The sequence below is a fragment of the Pipistrellus hanaki genome (assembly GCF_964339955.1).
Source record: "Pipistrellus hanaki genome assembly, chromosome: 1".
In the NCBI taxonomy this organism is placed as follows: Eukaryota; Metazoa; Chordata; class Mammalia; order Chiroptera; family Vespertilionidae; genus Pipistrellus; species Pipistrellus hanaki.
Genome location: NC_140503.1, coordinates 61,546,347 through 61,569,568, shown reverse-complemented (window position 1 = coordinate 61,569,568; position 23,222 = coordinate 61,546,347). Strand labels below are relative to the sequence as shown.

Sequence of the window (23,222 nt, the reverse complement as noted above, 5' to 3'; positions counted from 1 at the left end):
AGTTTATTTCAGACAGTGTAGCTTAATTTTTGACTGGTCCTTTTCAATTTTTTTGGCATTTTAATTAAGGTCCTTGAAGGTCTCACTAAGCTCCACAGAGGGCTCATCAAATTTCTCAGCAGTTTTTAGAATATTCTTGAGTAACCTTATAAATGTGGTTTTGAACTCTTATGTCCAATAGTTTGCTTTCCTCCATTTCTTTCATTCATGACATGTTTCTTTGTCTCCACATTTTGCTGCTTCCCTGTGTTGATGGAGTGGTTTTTTGTGGTAGGTTACCTATAGGACCCAGTGGCTCTGCCTCCCCCATCACCTGAGGTGGACGCTCTTGGTATACCCCTTTGTGGACTGAGTGCATAGTCTTGGTGTAGTTAAGCCTTGATTGAAGTTGGTACACTGGGAAGAATTGATCTCTAGGTCAATTGGCTGTGAGGACCCGCTGTGTCTATAATGGAAGAAATGCTGTGCTAGAGACACACTTATGGGGCAGGACTTGTTTCAGTGGGGCTTTGGTGCTTACTGAGTCTGCCTCTTGAATGTGTCAATTCATGGATGTGAGTAGTTGAAATCCGGTGTCGTCTCATACTGACCACTAGATACACTAGCTTCTGGATCTCCAATGGGGTGCATGTCAGCTACTGTCTGAGGCCACCCAGCAGGAGTTATAGCGAGAACTACAGTTTTCTCCTCTTTGCTTGGGGTTTGGAGGTTTTGGAGCTGTCTGACCAGAGCTGCAGTTTGTTAGGCTGTGATAGGGCAGGCCATTTATATGCAAAAGTCACTGTGTGGAGCTTGGGTGGGTTTGTAGATTGTGCGGCTGGCACAGTCAGTCATCTCTGTCTCCGAGTTTCCCTGTCCCCTTGTTTTGTGCTCCAGCGAGGTAAACAATGATTGCTGTGTACACCTCTGCAAGAAAGCCACCCTTACTTTCCAACCCAATGGCAGACAGTCCAGCTTCTCCCCGTAGGAGTTTGGGTCCCCAACATCTCCCCAGAAACGAGTTCAGAGTAGTAATCGGGAGCTTGTCTCCCTTCGGGTTGAAAAAAGCAGTGCATCCAGACACCCGCTCCAGCCTCATTTGCGCACCTCCGTACCCCAGCTTTTCAGCGCTTGTGCACATCTCAGTGCTCTTCTCTTTCCTTCTAGTTGTAGAACTTCCACTCAGCCAGCTTTCCCATGGTTCTAGGTGATAGACATTTTGTGTTTTAGTTGTAGTTTTGAAATTGTTGTGTGAGGCAGTAGTTAGGTGTTTACCTATGCCGCCATCTTGGTTTCCCCCAGGCAACTGTTAAATTTCTTTTTTTTTTTTTTAAACTTAATTTTATTTATTTTTAAAAATATATATTTTATTGATTTTTTTTTTTTTTGCTCCCCTCCCTCCCTCCCACACATCCCCTCCCTCCCCAGAGTTTTGTGTCCATTGGTTGTACTTATATGCATGTATAAAAGTCCTTCGGTTGATCTATTATCTCCCCCAGATCTTCCTCCCCTCCCCGCTGTAATTTGACAGTCTACTTGTTGATATACTGTCTCTATATCCATCTTTTGGTTCATCAGTTTATAATGTTCTTTATTATCCACAAATGAGTGAGGTCATGTGGTGTTTCTCTTTCATTGATTGGCATATTTCACTCAGCATGATGTTCTCCAATTCAATCCAGGTTGCTGCAAATGATGAGAATTCCTTCTTTTTTATGGCAGCATAGTATTCCATTGTGTAGATGTACCATAGTTTTTGGATCCAATCATCTGCTGACGGGCACCTAGGCTGTTTCCAAATTCTGGCTATTGTAGATTGTGCTGCTATGAACGTAGGGGTGCATATATCCTTTCTGATTGGTGTTTCTAGTTTCTTGGGTTATATTCCTAGAAGTGGGATCTTGGTTTCCCCCAGGCAACTGTTAAATTTCTTTTTCTTTTTCTTTTTTTGAATATATTTTATTGATTTTACAGACAGGAAAGGAGAAGGATAGAGAGGTAGAAACATCGATGAGAGAGAAACATTGATCAGCTGCCTCCTGAAAAGCCCCCACTGGGGATGTGGCCGCAACCAAGGTACATGCCCTTGACCAGAATCGAACCTGGGACCTTTGAATCCACAGGCTGACACCCTATCCACTGAGCCAAACCAGGGCAACTGTTGAATTTCTATACCCCTGGTACTTTTCTGAGAACTTAGGGAAAGTAAAAATCTTTCAAAGTTGAGTGTAAATTGCTTTAATATAGAAATATCTTTTAATTTCTTACCAGAAAAGAGCTGGAAGTCTTCCTGCAATGAAGGGGAATCCTCTTCTACCTCCTATGTGCATCAGAGGTCACCTGGAGGTCCCACCAAACTGATAGAAATCATCTCAGACTGCAACTGGGAGGAGGATCGGAACAAGATATTGAGCATCTTATCCCAGCACATCAATAGCAACATGCCACAGTCACTTAAGGTGGGCAGCTTCATCATTGAGTTGGCTTCTCAGCGAAAGAGCCGGGGTGAGAAGAGCCCCCCGGTTTATTCTTCTCGTGTGAAAATCTCTATGCCATCATGTCAAGACCAAGATGATATGGCTGAGAAATCTGGATCAGAGACTCCTGATGGTCCATTATCCCCTGGGAAAATGGATGATATCTCTCCTGTGCAGACAGATGCCCTGGATTCAGTGAGGGAGAGATTACATGGAGGCAAAGGTCTGCCCTTTTATGCAGGGCTTTCTCCTGCAGGGAAACTTGTGGCCTATAAACGTAAACCCAGTTCAAGCACATCTGGGCTTATCCAGGTGAGAATTACCTTTAATCTGGGTGTAGCACTTTTTTATATTTAGGTAACACCTTTATTTTTCAGAGCCCTTTGTGGGCCTTATATAACTTGTTTCACATTGCCTGGGAACTGAGTGACAAAATAATTATCTCTTTTTGTAATAGGTCTAGGTTAGAAGCATACCTAGAGTGAATTTTTGTCATACTTATAAACAAATGTAGACCCTAGTCTCCTCAGAAAGTTGTTCCTCTTAAACTCCATTGTCTGGTTCTAGTGATTCTTTAGCAACCAAGCAAGGATAGTAAGGGATTCAGTTTAGTTCTTGAGATTATTATTAGAAGAAAGCTTTCAAATTAAATGAGATCAAATTGATTTTAAAATAGGCAGCATATGTTTGGAAACTTGGAGAAAAATTAAGGTGTTATTCAAATCATAAAAGTTTTTTTAAATGAGTCACAATTTGCTTGCTTAAATACTTTTTTCTTTGTATGATTCATAGGGGTTTTGTCAGTATAATCATTGTTGCAGGAAAAATATCTCTACCCTTACTGTTAAGTAATTCAGGCAGGTTATATTAGTAAAATTACCCTGGCATGTAGAAAAGCCTTTGGAAAGAGAAATTCTGAATTAAAATTTAGTCATAGTCAAAAAGGTTTTCTCCTCTTGCTCAGAGACATTAAATGCACTTTTATATCAGCATAGCAAATGTGTGGAAGTATCTGACATTATTGCTAAGGTTACTTGACTGTATTAGCTTGACTGCTTCTCTGGGCTAAGGACTATTCCAATAACAATATGGATGATCTACTTAAAAACTTTTTATTGCAGTTTATTCTTGGTGGTCCTATATAACTGCTTCTGTTGGTATTTCTTAATTCTTTAATGATGAGTAGAACAGGGTTTTCTCTTCATTGCATTTATTAATACTTTGAGAGCCAAGATTTACCTGAGATCATTTCTAGGGAGTCTAGACTCCCTGAAATATAGGCATGGACATTTTGTGTTCTCTTCTTCTGTATAGAACTCAGAAAACCATCATAAAATGTGAATTTACATAAGCAGTCAGGCCACTGTAGGGTTTTGGGAAAGCTGTTGAGTAATGTTTAGGACAAGTCTCTCAAAGGAGCAGATTAGGGACATCTGATCTGGACTCCATAGAGCAGGGGTCTTCAAACTATGGCCTGCGGGCCACATGCGGCCCGCAGAGGAGTCTGATCCTGCCCGCCAGGTTTTTTGGGCAGTGAGCGCAGCCGAGGTGTTACAGTAGGAATTAGTAGTTCATATAGTCCGGCACTCCAGCTCTCTGAGGGACCGTGATCTGGCCCCCACTTTAAAAAGTTTGAGGACCCCTGCCATAGAGCCTGAAAAACACAGTAACGTTTACTTTAGGATAGAAAGATCACATTTTTTTGTATCAACATAGGCAAAGATATATCTGATTATCTAGGAATGATCACAATTTTACTTAAGTAGCAAAGAGTAATTATGTTTGTGTCCTTAAGAGAGAGTGGCTTGCTGTAGTGATTCTCCTCACCAATTCCCTATTAATTTGGAGAATTTGAGTTTCTCCAACTCCCTCTGCCACCTCCTCTTTTTAAGTGATCTAAAGGAGGGACAAAAAAAGGATATCTTCTTTATTAATCCAGCAATATAATTTAGAGAACATGGGTAAGAAAGAAAAACTTCCCTGCTGCCCAAATTAGGCAGTCTGACAATTCAGGTAGTAGAAAAAAAATCTTTACTTCATTCATTGATTTACTTTCTTCTGACAAATTTAGTGACTATTTCAAAAATTACAATGAGTTTCTACTATCATTTATTTTGAGCCAGCCCAAGTTTTATCCAAGAGATGAAGACAATATCTTCAAAGTTGAGTTTTTAGAAAACTAAGGTTACTTTATGACTTAGGTTAGATTCATTGTATATTTCCCAAATGTGAAGGGTAGCTTGAAAGGACCCTTGTGAGAGGGCTTCATTATGCCTTTCTAGTCTTGTCAGAAAATCTGGAGAATACAGTTAGTCATTTTTGCTGAGGATTGTTAACAACTTAACCAGAATTGCTTATTGACAAAGTAAAATAATTGGATGATTGTTTAGGTTTGATGTATCTTTCCCATTTCTGCGATGCAGATATAATGATTTAATAAGAGTCTCTGTTTCTAAATTACTAAAATGAAGGATGAGGTTAATTTATAAGATCAGATAATAGTATTTTTTTTCACCTCCTGATTATTCCAATTATACCAAGTGGGAAAAGCCCATTTCTTTTTCCCTATAAATATGAAAAATAGACTTTTAAAACCTTGTAAAAATGAAACCCCTGTCAAGGGAGATGAGTTAGCAAGAGAATTTTATCTTTACAGAATTTCTCTTTGCCACTTGTTTCAGGTTAATGGTAAGAGTTACCCGCAGGCTAAGTTGCTATTGGGACAGATGGGGGCATTGCATCCAGCCAATAGGCTAGCTGCTTATATCACAGGCAGGTTGCGACCCTCAGTCCTGGACCTCTCAACCCTCAGTACTGTCATCTCCAAGGTAGCATCCAATGCCAAGGTGGCTGCATCCAGGAAACCACGTACCCTGTTGCCTTCAACATCCAATTCCAAAATGGCATCCTCCTCTGGCACTGCAACAAATCACCCTGGGAAGAATCTGAAGGCATTTGTCCCGGCAAAAAGGCCAATTGGTAAGTTGTAATGTATATGTTTTGGAAAGATTTGTGTCTTGCTTCTTGGCCTGTGGATATAGTATGGAGATTGTAAAAAGTAGAGGAATAAAAAATTTGGCATTATTCTCAATGTCTGTCTTGCTCAAATATTTTGGGAACGCTACTAATGATGACCTATAATACTAGATTAATTGAACTTTAGTTTTACAATTATTGCCCAAACTTTTTTCCCCCCCCTTTCTTTTTTTTCTTTTTTGAAAAAAATAAAATAAAGTTCTAGTTACTGTTCTACCAGAAAAAAATAAAATTGTTTCCAAATGCCCATGGAGTCCTGTTATCAGAAGTAAAGAAAACAAGTAAAGAAAACAAATGGAAGGGGCTGTCCCTGGAGTGTCAGTGCCCCCTGTGGTCTCAGCAGCGGCTCAGCCTTGGGGGCCTCGCTCCCCCTCAGTATTGCCCAAACTTTTAAACTTTTATTAATGCAGAAAAAAACATAGTTTTTAATTTTATGTTTAAAAGGACAACACATGGTCTTAAGTACTTTTCCCTATTTAATATTTCTTTTATGAGGACTGGTGTTATTGGTACCAATCATGTGCATGTTCCTTGAACTTCTTAAACAATAGAGCTAGCAAAATCAGATTGAGTTAGTATAGGCTTAAAGTATAGAAAGCTGTTGGAAAACATAATTTTGGGAAGATTATTCTATTCATTCCTGTTCTTTGAATGAAAATCTTTTGCTTAACTTTAGTGCTAGAGTCTATAATAAATTACTTTCTTGAAAACCATTGTGTTTTAGCATTGAGAGTATATACAGTTGGTTTATTGAATTTCTTTTTGTTGTTTCAAATATTTTTAGGAATGTTAAGTAAAATTTTCTATTACTATGTTTTTTCCTCTAATTGGAAATTAAAGTCTCTGGCTGAATGCTAGAGTTGTGGGAAGATAGAGGGATAGACAGTGTATGCCTTACAAGAAACCCATTTTATCTCTTTTTTTATAAAGTAGTGGTGATTTAAAAAATAAATAGTCCTATTCTGCCCTCTCATGAAAAATGTTTTCGTACAGTTTAAAAATAAGATAGTAAATCTAAACTGTCTTATAAGAGGACTGCAATAAAGAGATGGAGGGACTGGGATAGGAAGAAGTGGTGGAAAAAATTTTAACCCTTTGCACTCCGAACCATTCTGGACATTGGCTACCAGCTACTCGACGCTACTTTGCGGCGGAAACTCAATTCCCCGTAATCACTAATAAACTGCAGTGTCCCCTGAGAGGGGACATCCGAATGATATGCTAGAATTCCGATGTCCCCTGAGAGGGGACTGCGGAGTGCAAAGGGTTAAGTTAGTTAAATAGTGGGGGCGAAGGGGGGGGGGATCTTCTTTTCTTCTTTATCTGTTTGAAGTTGTGTGCTGCTGTATTATCTTTTTATTTTAATTTTAAAATTTATTTTCAATCCTCACCTGAAGATGGAAATATTTTCACTGATTTTTAGAAAGTGAGAGTGAGAGTAAGAGAGAGAGAGAGAGAGAGAGAGAGAGAGAGAGAGGCATCAATGTGAAAAACATCTATTGGTGCCTGTCGTACACACCCCTTTGAACTCCCTTCTTAGGCATGTGCCCTGACAAGGAATCAGACCCACAGCCTTTTGGTGTACAGGATAATACTTCAACTCACTGAGCCACATGGCCAGGGCAGCTATATTGTCTTTTTAGTGTCCTGGCAATATGGCTATATTGTGCAGACAAAAGATTTTTAGTAGGAACACCCAATTTTAATTCCTTTGCTAGATTATAAAAGTTGGATATGGGCTGAGGGAAGTGTTTTGACTTCTGTATATAGAAATTGACATGTATATTGCAGGAAGGTAGTGCCCGTAAGAAGTGGTCCCAGTGGTACACACAATAAATGGTTGATAAACACAATCACTAAGAGGATAAAATATGAGAACTGAAGATTTTTGACCTGCAAATTTTTATTTGCAGCGGCACGACCCTCTCCTGGTGGTGTGTTCACACAGTTTGTGATGAGTAAAGTTGGAGCCCTGCAGCAGAAGATACCTGGAGTTAGCACACCCCAACCCCTGACAGGGCCACAGAAGTTCAGTATCAGACCTTCTCCAGTAATGGTCGTCACACCTGTGGTTTCTTCTGAGGTGTGCAGCCCTGTGACTGCTGCTGTCACTACTACCACCCCTCAAGTGCTTTTAGAGAATGTTACTGCTATGACACCTAAGACTGCTATGTCTGACATGGGAACTAAAGAAACTACTTGTCCTTCTGGTGCCACCACTGCGGGTGTTGTTGAGGTCTCTGAAACTAATACCAGCACCCCTGTAACATCTACCCAATCTACAGGCACTGTGAACCTTATCAAAACAACTGGGATAACTTCCCCTGTGGCTTCAGTTGCTTTTCCTAAGTCTTTGGTGGCATCTCCTCCAACCATAACTCTTCCTGTTACTTCCACTGCTTCCACCTCCGTAGTCGTGGTGACCACAGCTACATCTTCCTCCGTGGTGACCACACCAACTTCATCCCTTGGCTCTGTTCCCATTATACTCTCAGGAATTGATGGGAGTCCACCAGTGAGCCAGAGACCAGGTAAGGCCTAGATGTTAACTAGCTGGTTTACTATACAGCTGTTCATATAACTTGGCGGTTTATGATAGGATTTTAGATATATGAGGATAATAGTGTAGAAACTAACATGATACATGTATTCCTGAAAACCTTTGCATTCTGTAAAACTGAACCCTTAAAAATAACAGAGCTAGCTCATGGTTAATACAGGACTAGGACAAATCATTGAGAATCTATGTAACCTTGCTAGTAGAGCAATAATAACCATAAATGGTACCTTAATGATAATTGAACAGTTTTGACAGATAATTTGGTGCTGGCGATTTCTTCAATATATTGAAAATACTCAAAACATTCTAATGGAAATGGTGGATGAAGGATACTGAAAAAATGCATATGGGAATGGAGCTCTGAGCCAGTAATAGAGCAGCCATTAAAGTAGACACTAGAGAAAGGGCAGTCTTTTGTGAGCTAGGGATACACATCTCTGAGGAGAGCACACAAGGAGAGCCTTGGCAGTGCTCCCTTTTTAGGGGTGGGGTAGTGTATCTTTTTAATTGGGGGGGGAAAAAAGATTATTGGCTTCTGTCTGTGCTGCAACCAAGCTAAGGGCTTTTTCTTTGTCTTTGCTGAAGGTTAAAATTCTGGGTCCCTTGCCTAGTAAAAATCATTTGTGAGTCCAACTCCAATATATTTCTGACATTATTCTCCTACTTAATTATTATACATGAACTGATAGAAATAGAAATGAGGCATATTTCTTCACTTAGGACTCTAATACTTTATATGCTTATCAAGTTTTTAGTCAAAATTAAATTTTTTTGTTGTTGACTTAGGTTAAGTGAATTTGAAATAGGAATATTTCACACTTTGTGGTAATTTTTCTATCCTAATTCAACCAACTAAAGTAAGTAATTTTCATAGTGTACTCAGAGAGGATTTCCTGTGGAAAAGAGTGAGAGACTTTGCAGGCTTTAAGGGGAAATAAATACAGCAATTCTCTCTTGGTTAGTGATACTTTTACTACTAAATATTTTTGCCTTTAGTGACATGGTCCAAATCCCTGCTGATATTTTAGGAAAGAAGTGACTTAGATTTTGTTTATAAGTTAAAAGTTCCATTGAAAGGGAAAGTGAACCATAATATTAAATGTACTGGTCTTCTGCTTCTCCTAATAAGCATATAAAATTGGTTAGTTTAATATTCATTTTTAGAAGTGAGATCATTGTTGATGAAGCTGCTTTGATTTCCTATGGAATCTCAAGATTTATATCTTGTCACGTTTTAACTATTCATGTTTTCTAATTCATAGGGATTCCAACCTTTATGTTTTTAATTCTGTCATGAAACTATAAAGTCATTTAGTTTTTGGTAGTTCATTGTTTCTTGGATTTTAGTCACTCAGATTATACATTCATGTATCTTGCTCTTATTCCCATTTGTACTGCATTGACTTAATATTTTTATTTAAATCAATTCATTTGTTATTTAAGTTTGCTTGCTTGTTTATTTTTGCTACTTGTCACCCAAGGATATTTCTTCCACTGATTTTTAGAGAGGGAGGATAGGAGCTTGGGCGGGTGGGGGAGAGAGAAATATCAATGTGAGAGAGACACATTGATTGGTTGCCTCTTACATGCAGGTGCCCTGACTGGGGCCCGGCATCAAACCTGAAACCTAGGTATATGCCCTTGACTGGGAATTGAACCCATGACCCTTTAGTGCACAGGCTGATACTCGAACCACTGAGCAATACCAGCCAGGCCTTAAGTTTGTTTATTTATATTATTTTAAATCCTCACCCAAGGAGTGAAGATATATATATATATATATATATTTAGAAACAGTGGGAGGGGAGAGGAAAGGAGAGAGAGAGAGAAAAGAGAAAGAGAGAGAGAGAGAGGGAGGGAGGGAGAGAGAGAGAGAGAGAGAAAGAAACATTGATGTGAAAGAGACACCGATTGGTAGCCTCTTATATGCACCTGGACTGAGGGCAGGAATCGAGCCTATGACACTCTGGTGCACAGGCCAGGGCTTGTTTATTTGTAAAAGGAGCAATCTTACTATAATTGGAAACCAACATTACTTGCAAAAATAGAGGTTAATCCCATAAGTAAATGCACTGGGAACAATAATAAAAAATAATTTTTATCTACCTACCACAATGTTTTTAGCATGTGGCTAGCTCCCTGTTAATGAAAAAAGCTAGAAAATACTGGCATAATATTAAAGACAACATCAAATACTGGGACATTCTTCTGTATAAAATCATAAAATAAAAAAATTAAAATTGAAAAAGGAATTACTTTCTGCCAATGTAATATGGGATTATTCTACATTCATATACCACTTAAAACCTATTCTAATACCATTTGAAGAAATAGGTTAACAGATTTTCTTGTCTGCTCTTTTACACATGGAGCTGACTTAGATAACTGCTATGGCTAAGGAAGAATGCAATTTGTTCTAGGTTCATTAGAGGCTCCCAACTCAGGCACTTAGATATCTGTGCTTTTTCGCCTTAGCCGGTTTGGCTCAGTGGATAGAGCATTGGCCTGTGGACCAAAGGGTCTCTGGTTCAGTTTTGGTCAAGGGCACGTAATTTTTTGCAAGCTCCTCCCCAGCTCTGTCCCTGGTAGGGGTGCGTGCAAGAGGCAATCAATCAATGTGTTTCTCTCACATCGATGTTTCTCTCTCTTCCACTCTGACTAGAAATTAATGGAAAAATAGCCTCGGGTGAGGGTAATTTTACCCCCCCCCCCCAAAAAAAAATGGGTATCTGTGCTTTTTCATTTGACTTTCCTTCTTTTTCTCTTGCTCCTCCCACATTTCAAGAAACAAATATTTAATATTTAGCATGTGTATTAAAAGCTGCTTTCGTTATCTGAACTGGAGTAATTAATTTTGAATTATTTTGTTAATCTTAATTTAAATAGAAATGGTCAGGAAATTAATGCTTTAATATGTTTCTTAATTCACATATTATATGTGAATGTTTTTAAATTGCACACTATTTTTATTTTTATTTTTTTAAGAAATAGTTTGTTCTCTTTGTTTTATTTTGTTTTCAAGAGAATTCCTGGATCTTCTAAATGTAATTTGTCATATAAATGTTATGAATATGACTTTCTTTTAGAAATTTGATGTTTCATGGGCAGAATGCCTATCTGATGGGATATTATATGTTAAATCTGTATGGTTTTGGTTAGTTGATTTTTCTATTTATTGACAAAGTAATGAAAAGATTGCCCAGTACACAAAATTTGTGCATGGGGTGGTGTTTCCCTCAGCCCAGCCTGCACCCTCTCCAATCTGGGACATCCTTCTCATAATCCAGGACTGCTGGCTCCCAACCGCTCACCTGCCTGATTGCCCCTAACCGCTTCTGCCTGCCAGATTGATCACCCCCTAACCACTCCCCTGCCAGCCTGATTGATGCCCAGCTGCTCCCCTGCTGGCCTGATTGCCCCTAACTGCTCTCCCTTGCTGGCTTGGTTGCCCCCAACTGCCCTCCCCTGCAGGCCTGTGTCTACCCCAACTGCCCTCCCTTGCAGACCTGGTCCTCCCCTGCTGGCCTGATCACCCCCAACTGCCCTCCCCTGCTGGCCATCTTGTGGTGGCCATCTTGTCCACATGAGGACAGACGGCCATCTTTTGTGTTGGAGTGATAGTCAATTTGCATATTACATCTTTACTATATATGATGTTAGGTAATTTCCCTAATTTGAATGGTAATATTAGACCAGTTTTATTTATGCTTATTATTATTATTCCTACCTCTTTATCCCCTTGACCAGAAATCTATCTGTAGATTACTCGTATTACGTTTCCTATGTCTTTAGTATTTCTAAATATCTCTTCCAAACATTAAAGTGCATCTTTAGATACTATTAATGGTTCTAATTCTCTTAATTCACATCTTCTGCATGAAATTTTTGTTTTTCTGTTTGTTTTAAAACTATCTTTTGCCTCTTCCTAACCAGACTTTATTTCCCTGCTTCTTCAATGTCTCTTACTTTCATTCCATTTTTGGGGAGGGGCGGGAGGGTGGAGGGAATGCATTTTTTTCTTTGTGAAAAACAATTTCCACAAATCTTCACCCAGCTGATTTGTCAGTGAATTTTAAAAGCCAAGAAGTGTGAAGTTTTTTTTAGTTCTTGACTTTATCTTATTTGACCATGACCTGTGAAACTAAGTCATAAGACTAGTAAGTGTTAAATTCTCTTCTTCAACTTTAAAATTCAGGCTGTTATCAAGAATGATCTCTTTAACTTTTGTTTTTACAAAGGTGGAAGTTTATTGAAGAACAAGTACAGACTCCCACGTGGAGAGGGTCCCTTCTGTAGCTTTAGTGACAATCCAGATTTAGAAGGCTGCCCGTGTTTTTTCATTAGGCAGCATTGTCTTTTTAAGGAATCTCTTGACAATTGATGCCTTTTTTTTAAAAAAAAAAAAACCAGTTTAAATGTAAGGCTCTGCAGTGTCTGGTTAATACTTTTAAGATAAACTGTTCTCAGCTATAGGACTACTAAATAGTGTATCATAGAGGTACAGGATTTCAACAACTTTATAATTCAAATTAGAAGTTATTTGTAGCATGGTCAGATCTTAAAATTTCCCCCCCCCCCCCCCCCCCCCCCCCGTACATGTGTTAAAGGGAAATTCTGATACTATGTTTCTATTTCCTGTTTTTCAGAAAATGCTCCTCAGATTTCAGTGGCTACTCCACAGGTTTCTCCTAACCCAGTGAAACGTGCTGGACCTCGATTGTTGTTGATTCCAGTGCAGCAGGGTTCTCCTAATCTTAGACCTGTCTCAAACACACAACTTCCAGGACACCGGATGGTCTTGCAGCCTATTAGGAGCCCAAGTGGAATGAACCTATTCAGACACCCTAATGGGCAGATTGTTCAGCTCCTCCCTTTGCATCAGCTTCGAAGCTCTAATACCCAGCCCAACTTACAGCCTGTCATGTTTCGTAACCCAGGTATAAAACGAGATCTTTTGATAAGTTTCTCTTTTGTTGAATTATTTGGCCATATGGGATGTTAATACAGCATATTGGTCTTCTTAGTCTCTCAGAATCATCTGTTCAAAAAGAAAAGTATACTTTGGAGTCTTGATATGGTCAGTGGTGATTTAATGTTTTCTTTTTCTTACCAGGGTCTGTGGTGGGAATCCGGTTACCCACTCCTTCTAAGCCTTCAGAGACTCCACCAACTACTGCTTCATCTTCTGGTTTTTCTGTTATGAGTCCTGTAATCCAAGCTGTTGGGTCTTCTCCAGCAGTGAATGTCATCACTCAGGCATCATCATTGCTTTCTTCTGGACCTAGTTTTGTGTCTCAGTCTGGTACATTGACCCTGAGGATTTCCCCCCCTGAGCCACAAAGCTCAGCAAATAAGACAGGCTCTGAAACCAAAATAACCTGTAGCTCAGGAGGGCAGCCTGTTGGTACAGCCAGCCTCGTTCCTCTCCAGTCTGGTAGTTTTGCCTTGTTGCAGCTCCCAGGACAAAAGCCTGTTCCAAGCTCCATTCTTCAACATGTTGCTTCTCTTCAGATGAAGAGAGAATCCCAGAATGCAGACCAGAAAGATGGAACGTGTGTTTTAAAAAGAGAGCAGGAAACTAAGAAATTGAAGGACCTACAGTCAGACGGAGAAGCTGTAGACTCTGAGGCTAATGATGTAAAGCAAAACTCAAGAGCTACTGCCTTAGAAGAAACTCTGAATGATTCCTTGGAGGATGGGGGTAATCATTTAGATGAAGAATCCCTTATAGAAGAAGGTCCTGCAACTGATAAACCTTCTAGGCACTCCTATAAAACTGTGTCACTCACAAGTGAAGACTATAAAGATACTGCTGAAGTTGGGGTTAGGAATCATAATAGTTCTAAAGAAAAACGGACTCTTCTAGAAGTTAAGACCATTTCCGAAAGAGCCAGTAATATAGTCCAAAGTATAAGTAATGTGCAGCTTAAAAAACTGAGTAATGTGAAAGTGGAACAGCAGACAGGATTAGACAGTTCAGAGGAGAAATCAAATAAATTTCCAGTTATCTCTAAGGAAGACTGTAAACTTGAATTATCAGGGAGCATAGTTGTGGAGAAGCATCAATCTAATCCACAGTCAGAGGCCAAGGAGAAGGGAAATGGAGACTTTCTAATGGACAGTCTTAGGGAGAGATGGAGAAAACACTTGAAGGGCCCATTGACCCAGAAATGTATTAGAACTTCACAAGAATGCAAGAAAGAGGCAGATGAGCAGTTAATTAAAGAAACAAAGACTTATCAGGAAAATTTAGATGCGTTTCAACAAGAACAATGTGTCTCTGATTTACTTGGAAAAAGTGAAACTACTGAGAATACCAGAGTTTTCAAAACTGAATGTGATTCTTTGAGTAGGATTTCTAGTCCTGCAACCTTTGCTATTATTCCTAGAAGAGCTACAAAAGGGAGCCGAGGGGAAGGACATTTTCAAGATCATGTACGGCTATCAAGAGAACAGATACAACCAAAACAAGAGAAGAAGGGTGGGAGAAGCAGTGCTGACTTCAGTGTCTGGAATTTGGAAGAAGATGACGAGGAAGATGAGAATGAGAAAACCGATGATTCTATTGATGAGATTGTGGATGTTGTTTCTGACTACCAGAGTGAGGAGGTTGATGATGTAGAAAAGGTGGTGAGCCCATTTTTGTTGTGACTGAACCTCAAGGATTTAAATGATTTATTAGAGACAGTAGCTTTTCAGAAGATCACTAAGACCTTGATACATGCAGTTGGATGCCTAGATTTAGATCATGATTAAATGACTTTGTAGTTTTAGGCTGTCAGTCAGGTAACATTTATTGAGCTTATATTGTTTGAGATTTGTCTGATATTACCGAAAGACTGGCTTAAGCCTTTGGGAGATAGATGCTTGTGATGCTCTGTCAAGTTAGGTTTAAAAAAGGAAATCCTGAAACAACTACTCCCATTTGATCCCAATTAGTTTTTTGTTTTTTGTTTTTGACATTTTCTATATAAAGTGATTGTAGCTTATCTGGTAGATACATAAGAAACAGGGTAATGGGTGACCTTAGAACTGGGGGAGAACTTATCTACCTGTACTTAAGAGAGATGTTCTTTTTTGGAGAACAATGGAAAATACCAATTAATATTTTAATACGATTGTGCCTTAAGTTTTTCTTTATCCTAAAATTAAATAGTTTTTAGAATTTATATTCTGAACTTTGGTGGTCTTCCTTTGTAATATGACCTTTATAATTTATTCTTCTGAAGCCATTTTTGTAGGCTTTCTATTTAGGGTTGTATTTACTGAACTAAGTAACTGAGTCAGGTGAAATACAGGGCAGGAGTTGGGCAAACTTTTTCTGTAAAAGGGCCAAACTACAGGCTTGTTGCAGCTACTCAATTGCTGTTGTAGCATAAAAGCAGCCACAAATACTAGTAAGTGAGTAAGGGTAGAAGCTGTGTTCCAGTAAACCTTTACTTACCAAAACAGATGGTGGGACTGTGGTTTGCTGACCCTTGACATGGGGTGTGCTGTAAATCATAAGGAGGTTATACCTAGAAGCCTGTGGGGTGCCCTGAAATCTAAAAGGAACGAGTCCCTCCTTTCAGATAATATGGGCCTCTGCACTGATTGCAATGCAGTGGGTTATTTTAGAATTTCACTTCCTTGTTGTTCACTCAGCCTTTGTTACCTAGTCCCTCTATGTTAATAGCTAACCACCTTATGCAGATAAAACATAAAAATAGTATTTTAAGACTCTAAAGTGTTTAAATGTTTTGTGTTGGTTATTTCTGTAATCTCAGTTGTCTCATTTATAAAACGAGGATCTAACTCTACAATTGAATAATTCTGTAGCATATGCCTTATATTCTTCCTCTAGTCCTTTGAGAGTAGACATCTGTAGGTAGCTAAAGAATCTGAATTCACTGAGTTGGGAGTTAGATTGTATAGATAGTCTTACACTGTTTTCAGAGTCTCCCATTGTAAGTCAGCCTGGGTAAGCATCAGACCAAAACTAGTCCAACTTTAAAACCAGTGAAAACTATTGTTATCATAAAATTGACTTCATAGAGCCTTTAGAGTGTTTTTTAACAGGGTGGCATTGCTTGAATTTCCTAATAGGGAATCTGACATACAAGATACACTGACTTTTTTTTTAAATGAAGAACATTATATTAAATCTCTAAAACCTAAATTCTACATTGTATTTATGTACATGTATACAGTTATGATATCTTTATGTTTGTGATTAACATTATATTGAAATAGTGTAAGGGAAGTTGTGAGTAGCTTCCTTAACTTAAAACTTCCATTGTGAAGTTTATTGGACATTATTTACAAAGCCTGAAGTTTAAGCCATGCAGTAGAAAGACATTCTTCAGTTCAAATATTATAAAGCATCTATCTACATATTATCCAGACTCTTTAGATTCTTTTGGGACTCTGATGATTCAGCTACTTAAATTTTTGTAGTCAATTTTAATACATGTTGTTTACATTGTTTAAATTTAAGATACATTGTTTAAATTGTGCTTAAATTGGAGGACATAAATGATGGCTTGCATTTAGTGTTTTTTTATCAGCCTTATGAAGCCTATAATTTGGGGGTAAGTAATTTTTACAACAAGCTTAAATATAGGATTATTAAGGTGATTGGGATGCTTTACTATTGAGTTGTGCATTTTTGGAACAGTGTGATTATAGATAACATTTTCCCTCTAGTTTCTGGCATAGTAAACACTACTTTTAAAGGTGAACTTAAAGATATCTGCATATCTCAATCTGTATATTCTGTTACATAAAATGCACAGTGAGCTTCTGTGACAGGTGCTCAATAAGTGCTTACTGATTGGCTCATTTTTTAAGAATAATTAGCAAGTAGAGCAAGCCTGAGCTGCATTTGATATCTGAAATTCTTCAGAAGCTCTCCTTCTGTGGGGTTGAGAGATTTAAAATATTTTTTCCCCCCATACCTGCCTTGAGTATGTTTTTTGTGGGTCTCAGTGTGTGATTAGCTGTGACTCACTCTTTAAACATTTTTTTTCAATTACAGTTTACTTTCAGTATTATTTTGTTTTAGTTTTAAGTTTATAGCATAGAGGTTAGACAATTATATACTTTATACAAAGTGTTCCCCCAATATTTCCAATACCCACCTGGCACAATATATAGTCACTAGAATATTATTGACTATATTCCCTATACTGTACTTTATATCCCTGTGACTATTTTGTAGCTATCAATATGTACTTCCTAATTCCTTCAGCTTTTCCACCCAGTCTTGCCTTCCTCCACTTTTGGCAACCGTTAGTCTGTATTCATGAGTCTGTCATGAAGCACCTTTAAAATAGAACCTGAATTTTTCTTTTTTCTACTTTCCCCTTTGCCAAATTTTACTTTACTGCTATATAATCAAGATTTATGCAGTTTTAATATATTTATTACTGAACTTTATCCATTAGAAATAACACTGGCATTAATACAGATTTTTGGGCTATATTTTTATTTCCATACCTGCCTTGAGTATGTTTTGTGAGTGTCTGATGATGTCTAATGATGTCTTTTTAATACCTGTGATTTAAGAAAAATATATAAATATTTTATTAAAAATATATATATATAGGAGGGAGGGAGAAGGATAGAAAGCTAGAAACATCGATGAGAGGAGAAACATCGACCAGCTGCCTCCTGCACACCCCCTACTGGGGATGTGCCCACAACCAGTGTACATGCCCTTGACCGGAATCGAACCTGGGACCTTCCAGTCCGCAGACCAACACTCTATCCACTGAGCCAAACCGGTTTTGGCAATACCTGTGATTTTTTATTATATAATTCTTAGTTTTTAGCTTCATCCATATTTTTAAGAGTTAATTCCCTCTATGATGAACAAATTTAGGATTATCAGTACTCTTGGTATAAGATCAGTGTGTGGCACTAGTTGGTTTTTACAAGGGGAGCATTCAGTATAGTAGTTTAGGTGTGCTAGCTTCCCAATACTTTATTTACTGTTGGAATCTTGTGTTTCAGGATAACTGTGTAGAATTCATTGAGGATGAGGAGGAGCAGGTAGACATTGAGACTGTGGAAGAGCTCTCTGAGGAAATTAATGTTGACCACATGAAGACCACAGCTGCCCACACACAGACTTTTAAACAGACGTAAGTTTAACTTCTTTTTGGGTTATTGTTTGTTTGTTTTTTTACTATAAACAAAACCGAGTTCAGGAGCTCTGGAGTAAGAAACTTTTTTTTTTTATTGCTCTAGCTTTTTTTCTGATTAGTAAATGAGAGAGGAACTGGAATTCAGAGGTAATTAACTTGCCTGGGTTATTGCTGGGGGACAGTGTAAATGTGAATAACACGTTTTTGGAACTACAATCTGGTATTCATATACTAGTTTTGCTAGTTTGTAGATACTTAAGCTTGGACAAATACCTCCCTCCCCCCCCCCCTTTTTTTTTTAAAAATTGATTTTAGAGAGGGGAAGGGAGGGGGATAGAGATAGAAAAACTGGTGAGAGAGAAGTATCAATTAGCTGCCTCATGCATACCTCTCCACTGGAGATCGAGCCGGCAACCCGGGCATATGTCCTGACCAGGAATCAAACCGTGACCTCATGGTTCATAGGTTGATGCTCATGCACTCAGTCACTCCGGCCAGGCAGTTCCATTATCTTTAAAAATTAAGACATGACATGACCGAAACCAGTTTGGCTCAGTGGATAGAGCGTCGGTCTGCGGACTGAAGGGTCCCAGGTTCGATTCCGGTCAAGGGCATGTACATTGGTTGCGGGCATATCCCCAATAGGGGATGTGCAGGAGGCAGCTGGTCAATGTTTCTCTCTCATTGATGTTTCTAACTCTCTATCTCTCTCCCTTCCTCTCTGTAAAAAGTCAATAAAATATATTAAAAAAAAAAATTAAGACATGAACCACCATATAAAGTAATAATGAGTTGAGAAAATAATTTAAAAAAAATTTATTGTGGTGACTCTGGTTAACAAAATTATACAGGTTTCAGGTGCACAATTCCACAACATTGTACATTATATTGTATACCACCCCCAAGTCAAGTCTCCTTTTATTCCCCCTATACCCTTCACCATTTATTCCCCCTATACCCTTCTTTATTGCCCTCTACCCTCTTCCCCCGACAGTCACCACACTGTTGTACAAGAGTTTTTTTCTCCTTTATTGCTAAATCTCTTCGTTCCACCCAGTCTCCCTCCCCCCCCTTCCCCCAACATCTGTCAGCCTGCTCTCTCTGTGTCTGTCTATATTTTGCTTGTTAATTCATTTTGTTCACTAGATTTCACATATGAGTGAAATCATACGGTGCTTGTCTTTCTCTGACTGGTTTATTTTACTTAGCATAATGCTCTCCAGATCCATCCTTGCTGTCACAAAGATAAAGTAAGGTTGAGAAAGTCTAAGGGAGGGGGAGGTAGTCCTAGTAGTTTTCTTTACTCTGGAGCTATTTGGAGGCTACTTCAGTTGCCTACTGGTTAAGCATGAAAGAGTTTAAATCCCTTAAAAACTTAATTAGACTTAATTAAGTTCAGCAATATTGGCTGGATATTTAAGTTCAGCATAGTAAAAATTAAGTTCCTAAATAATAGCAACAAATAAAAAATGTTTTCTAAAAACTACCAATAGTAACAAAAACAAACCTGGGACTATTAACAAAAGTTTTGTAAGATGTTATTGAAAGAAATTGAAGAAGAATTCACTAAATAAAGGTATACCATGTTAATGAACTGAAATAAAGGGCCAAGACCTGTCAAGGTATACACAGGAATCAACTAATGAGTGCATAAATAAGTGGAACAACAAATCTTTCTCTCAAATCAATTAATAAATAAAGGACCAAGAATAACCAATACACACAGAGCACAAACTGTTGTAAAACAGCAGATTATTACGAATTTAAAATATTTTGTCTATTAGAACACCATGAAAACAGTGAGAAGGCAAACTTAGACTGTAAAAGAAATATTTATAATAATGTTTGACAAAGAATTACTATCAAGGATATAAGCTGTTACAAGTCAGTAAGAAAAAAATTATATGTATAAAAGGCTAAGCAATTGGCTGACCAGTCTGCTGGTAGGTGTGATGCTCATTGACCACAAGGGGGCATACTCTCAACACTGGAGCTGCCGAGTGACAGCAACTTTGCAGAGTGCCCTCTCACATTCGGGATGCTTTGGGGGATGTCGGACTGCCAATTCCAGCCTGATCCCCACAGGCTAGGTTGAGAGACCTCACCTGCCAGAGGGACCCTGCTCACTCTGCAGATGCCCTTCAAACCACGGTGCCACCCCAGGTGTGGCAGGCCAGGGAGGGATCATGGGAGGTTGGCTCCAGGACGTGCATGGCTCTTCTTGCCTAGTCCTGCCCCGTAGTCCATCTTCTAATTAATTCCCTTTCAGTGTGCCTGAGTCCATGCACTGGGCCTCTAGTTCAGTTAGAAAAGGAAGTAATGGTTCTCTCATGGAATTCACATGAGGAAACCTGGATAGTCAGTAAACAATGAAAATTTGTAATTAGGGAAATATAAATCAAACCACAGTGACTTTATCAATTCACACCCATAGGAATGGCAAAATTGAAATTTCTAATAGTACTGTTACCTAATTGTGGAGCAATGGAACATACTACAGGTGGGGAGTGTAAAACCATTTGGGGAGAAGTGTGACATCACTAAAGTTGAAGAAGTGCGCACCTTCTATTCATCTATTCCACTTCTAGATATATGCCCTACAAAAGCATGTACAGGGGTCATGTATGGGACTGTCCACTGCAGCATTGTGAAAATTTGTAAACAACCTAAACAACTAACATTCTGAAATCAATTTTTGAAAATTCACACTTAAAATGATTGAACTAGAACTACTGTATATGTATCAACATGTCTCAGATGTAAGGTGAGTGTAACAGATCAGTTAAAGAAAGATACCCTATACTTACTATATAATGTTTAAAGTGCTATGTAATATTTTCTATTTAGGGATATATCCCACATATCTAGTAGAACTGCAAATACGTGCATGGTAAACTCAGTTTGGGAGTGTTTACCTATGAGAAGGAACAAGGAAATGGGATTGAATAGGTTGCAAAAAAGATCTTAGTTTTTAGAGGTTTAATTTCTCAAGCTGGGTGGTAGATACTCGGATTTTCTTTTTATCTTTTTTTTTCCTTTTTTTAAATATATTTTATTGATTTTACACAGAGAGGAATTGAGAGGGATAGAGAGTTAGAAACGTCGATGAGAGAGATACATCGACCAGCTGCCGCTTGCACACCCCCCATTGGGGATGTGCCCGCCACCAAGGTACATGCCCTTGACTGGAATCGAACCCGGGACCTTTCAGTCCACAGACCGACGCTCTATCCACTGAGCCAAACCGGTTTTGGCGATACTTGGATTTTCATTATATGTTTGTTTATACTGGTTTGTATGTTTAAAATATGTCATGATTGAAAAAAGTTTTAGGGACTATTTGGACACCATTTATTAGAGAAGGAAATTAGTTATATTGCCACATGTCAGACCTTGGAGAAAAGAGGCTAGTTACAATTTAGACAATTTGAGATGGTTTTATTTAATATAGCTGTGAAAATAGGTTTTAGATTACTGAATTTTAGAAAGACATTAAAAAATATTATCTTTATCTAGGTGCCATACCCATATGTCTGCAGACGAAAAAGCTGCTGAAAGAAGTCGAAAGGTATTTATAATATATTTAACAATAATTACTTATTTAATAAAATGATGCCATTTGCCCTTAGGGTTAAAACAACATTAGTTCTATTAGATATATTCAGGGTAGTCTTACTAATCAGTTAATCAGCTTTTTTTTTTTTAACCCTTAATGAAATTACATTTTAATGCTATTTTTCCTCTTAATTCTCTCTTCTACCCAGATGGTAGAATAATTTAGAAGCATTAAAATGGGTGTGCATTTTATGAAAATTGATGTGCATATCAGGTTTCATAAATTTCTTATCCATTTTAATCCTGTTAAAATAATGATATGCCATAAAACAAGCTGGCATCCTTAGGTGATTTTTCAGTGACCTAAAAATTAATTCTCTTTAATGATAGCTAGCATTTTTAAAAAATATATATTTTATTGATTTTTTACAGAGAGGAAAAGAGAGGGATAGAGAGCCAGAAACATCGATGAGGTAGAGACATCGATCAGCTGCCTCCTGCACCCCCACCCCCCCACCCCACTGGGGATGTGCCCGCAACCAAGTACATGCCCTTGACTGGAATCAAACCTGGGACCTCTGAGTCCGAAGGCCGATGCTCTATCTGCTGAGTCAAACCGGTCTCGGCAATGATGGCTAGCATTTTAAGAAGCCATGAAATTAAAATGTTCTTTGATTTTTATGAATATACTTACTGTATATCATGATATAACTAAGCAAGGTTTTTTTTTTTTTTTTATCCTTATTGACATTAAGAATGTAAGAGAGTTTGGTTGTTTAAATCATTTTCCACTTGCTATTCTGTCTTCTTAATTTAAGAGATAGAGGCGGTGATGAATCTTGGGTTGAGTTGAAGGAGTAGTATTTAGATCCTTTCTTAAAAACCCCTTGGTATGGTTAGTTTGAGTTTGATCTGGTTTTGGGATCACATGATACATATTTACATGCTTGTAATCATTTTTGTACATATTACTATATTTCATTTATATTAAAACATTTTTCAGATACAATAATTTTCATAACTTACTTATACAATCCATTGTTTTTGCGCCCTAATTATTACATGTAAATTATTTATAACCTTTTGCTATATTTAAACTTGGTATTAGTTTTTATTCTGTCTTGTTGTATCTTTTATTCTCCTGTACTATACTAATGCTCAACAAGTTTAACTTTAGAAAGACAGTGATTTTAGTTCTGATAAAAAAGAAGACAACTAGACACATCAGAGAGGGAAAAACAAAATCAAACTGTAGAAGACCAGAAATGTATTTATTACTTTGTATGAAAAGTATTCACATTGTCATAAGAGGGTAGTCACTGTTGGTGATTTTTTAAAAACTTTTTTAATCACGAATAAAATCTGGAAGACTTAATTTTAGTGTTGAAAATGTTTAAGTACAGATGACAAATTGGGAGATGGAAGAGGAAGGAAGAAATAAGAGGAAGGATAACAAGTGCTGAGAATCTCATTTTATAGAGATATTGT

At 38.1% G+C, this 23,222-nt stretch overlaps 1 protein-coding gene across 23 annotated transcripts in view; it reads left to right on the top strand.

Annotated features, from left to right (window-relative positions):
• Nucleotides 1–23,222, top strand: part of MGA (MAX dimerization protein MGA) — a 133,475-nt gene that overhangs the window by 95,844 nt on the left and 14,409 nt on the right. For 7 of the 23 annotated variants that reach the window (XM_084904290.1, XM_084904295.1, XM_084904299.1 and 4 more), the window contains exons 13-19: nt 2,251–2,768; nt 5,138–5,435; nt 7,406–8,023; nt 12,699–12,989; nt 13,166–14,679; nt 18,046–18,176; nt 21,696–21,747. In XM_084904290.1, the coding sequence (XP_084760416.1) occupies nt 2,251–2,768; nt 5,138–5,435; nt 7,406–8,023; nt 12,699–12,989; nt 13,166–14,679; nt 18,046–18,176; nt 21,696–21,747 (3,422 nt within the window). Of the gene's footprint in view, nt 1–2,250; nt 2,769–5,137; nt 5,436–7,405; nt 8,024–12,698; nt 12,990–13,165; nt 14,839–18,045; nt 18,177–21,695; nt 21,748–23,222 lie in introns of those variants that run through there. The other 16 variants (XR_014796808.1, XM_084904298.1, XM_084904282.1 and 13 more) reach the window with 16 other exon arrangements.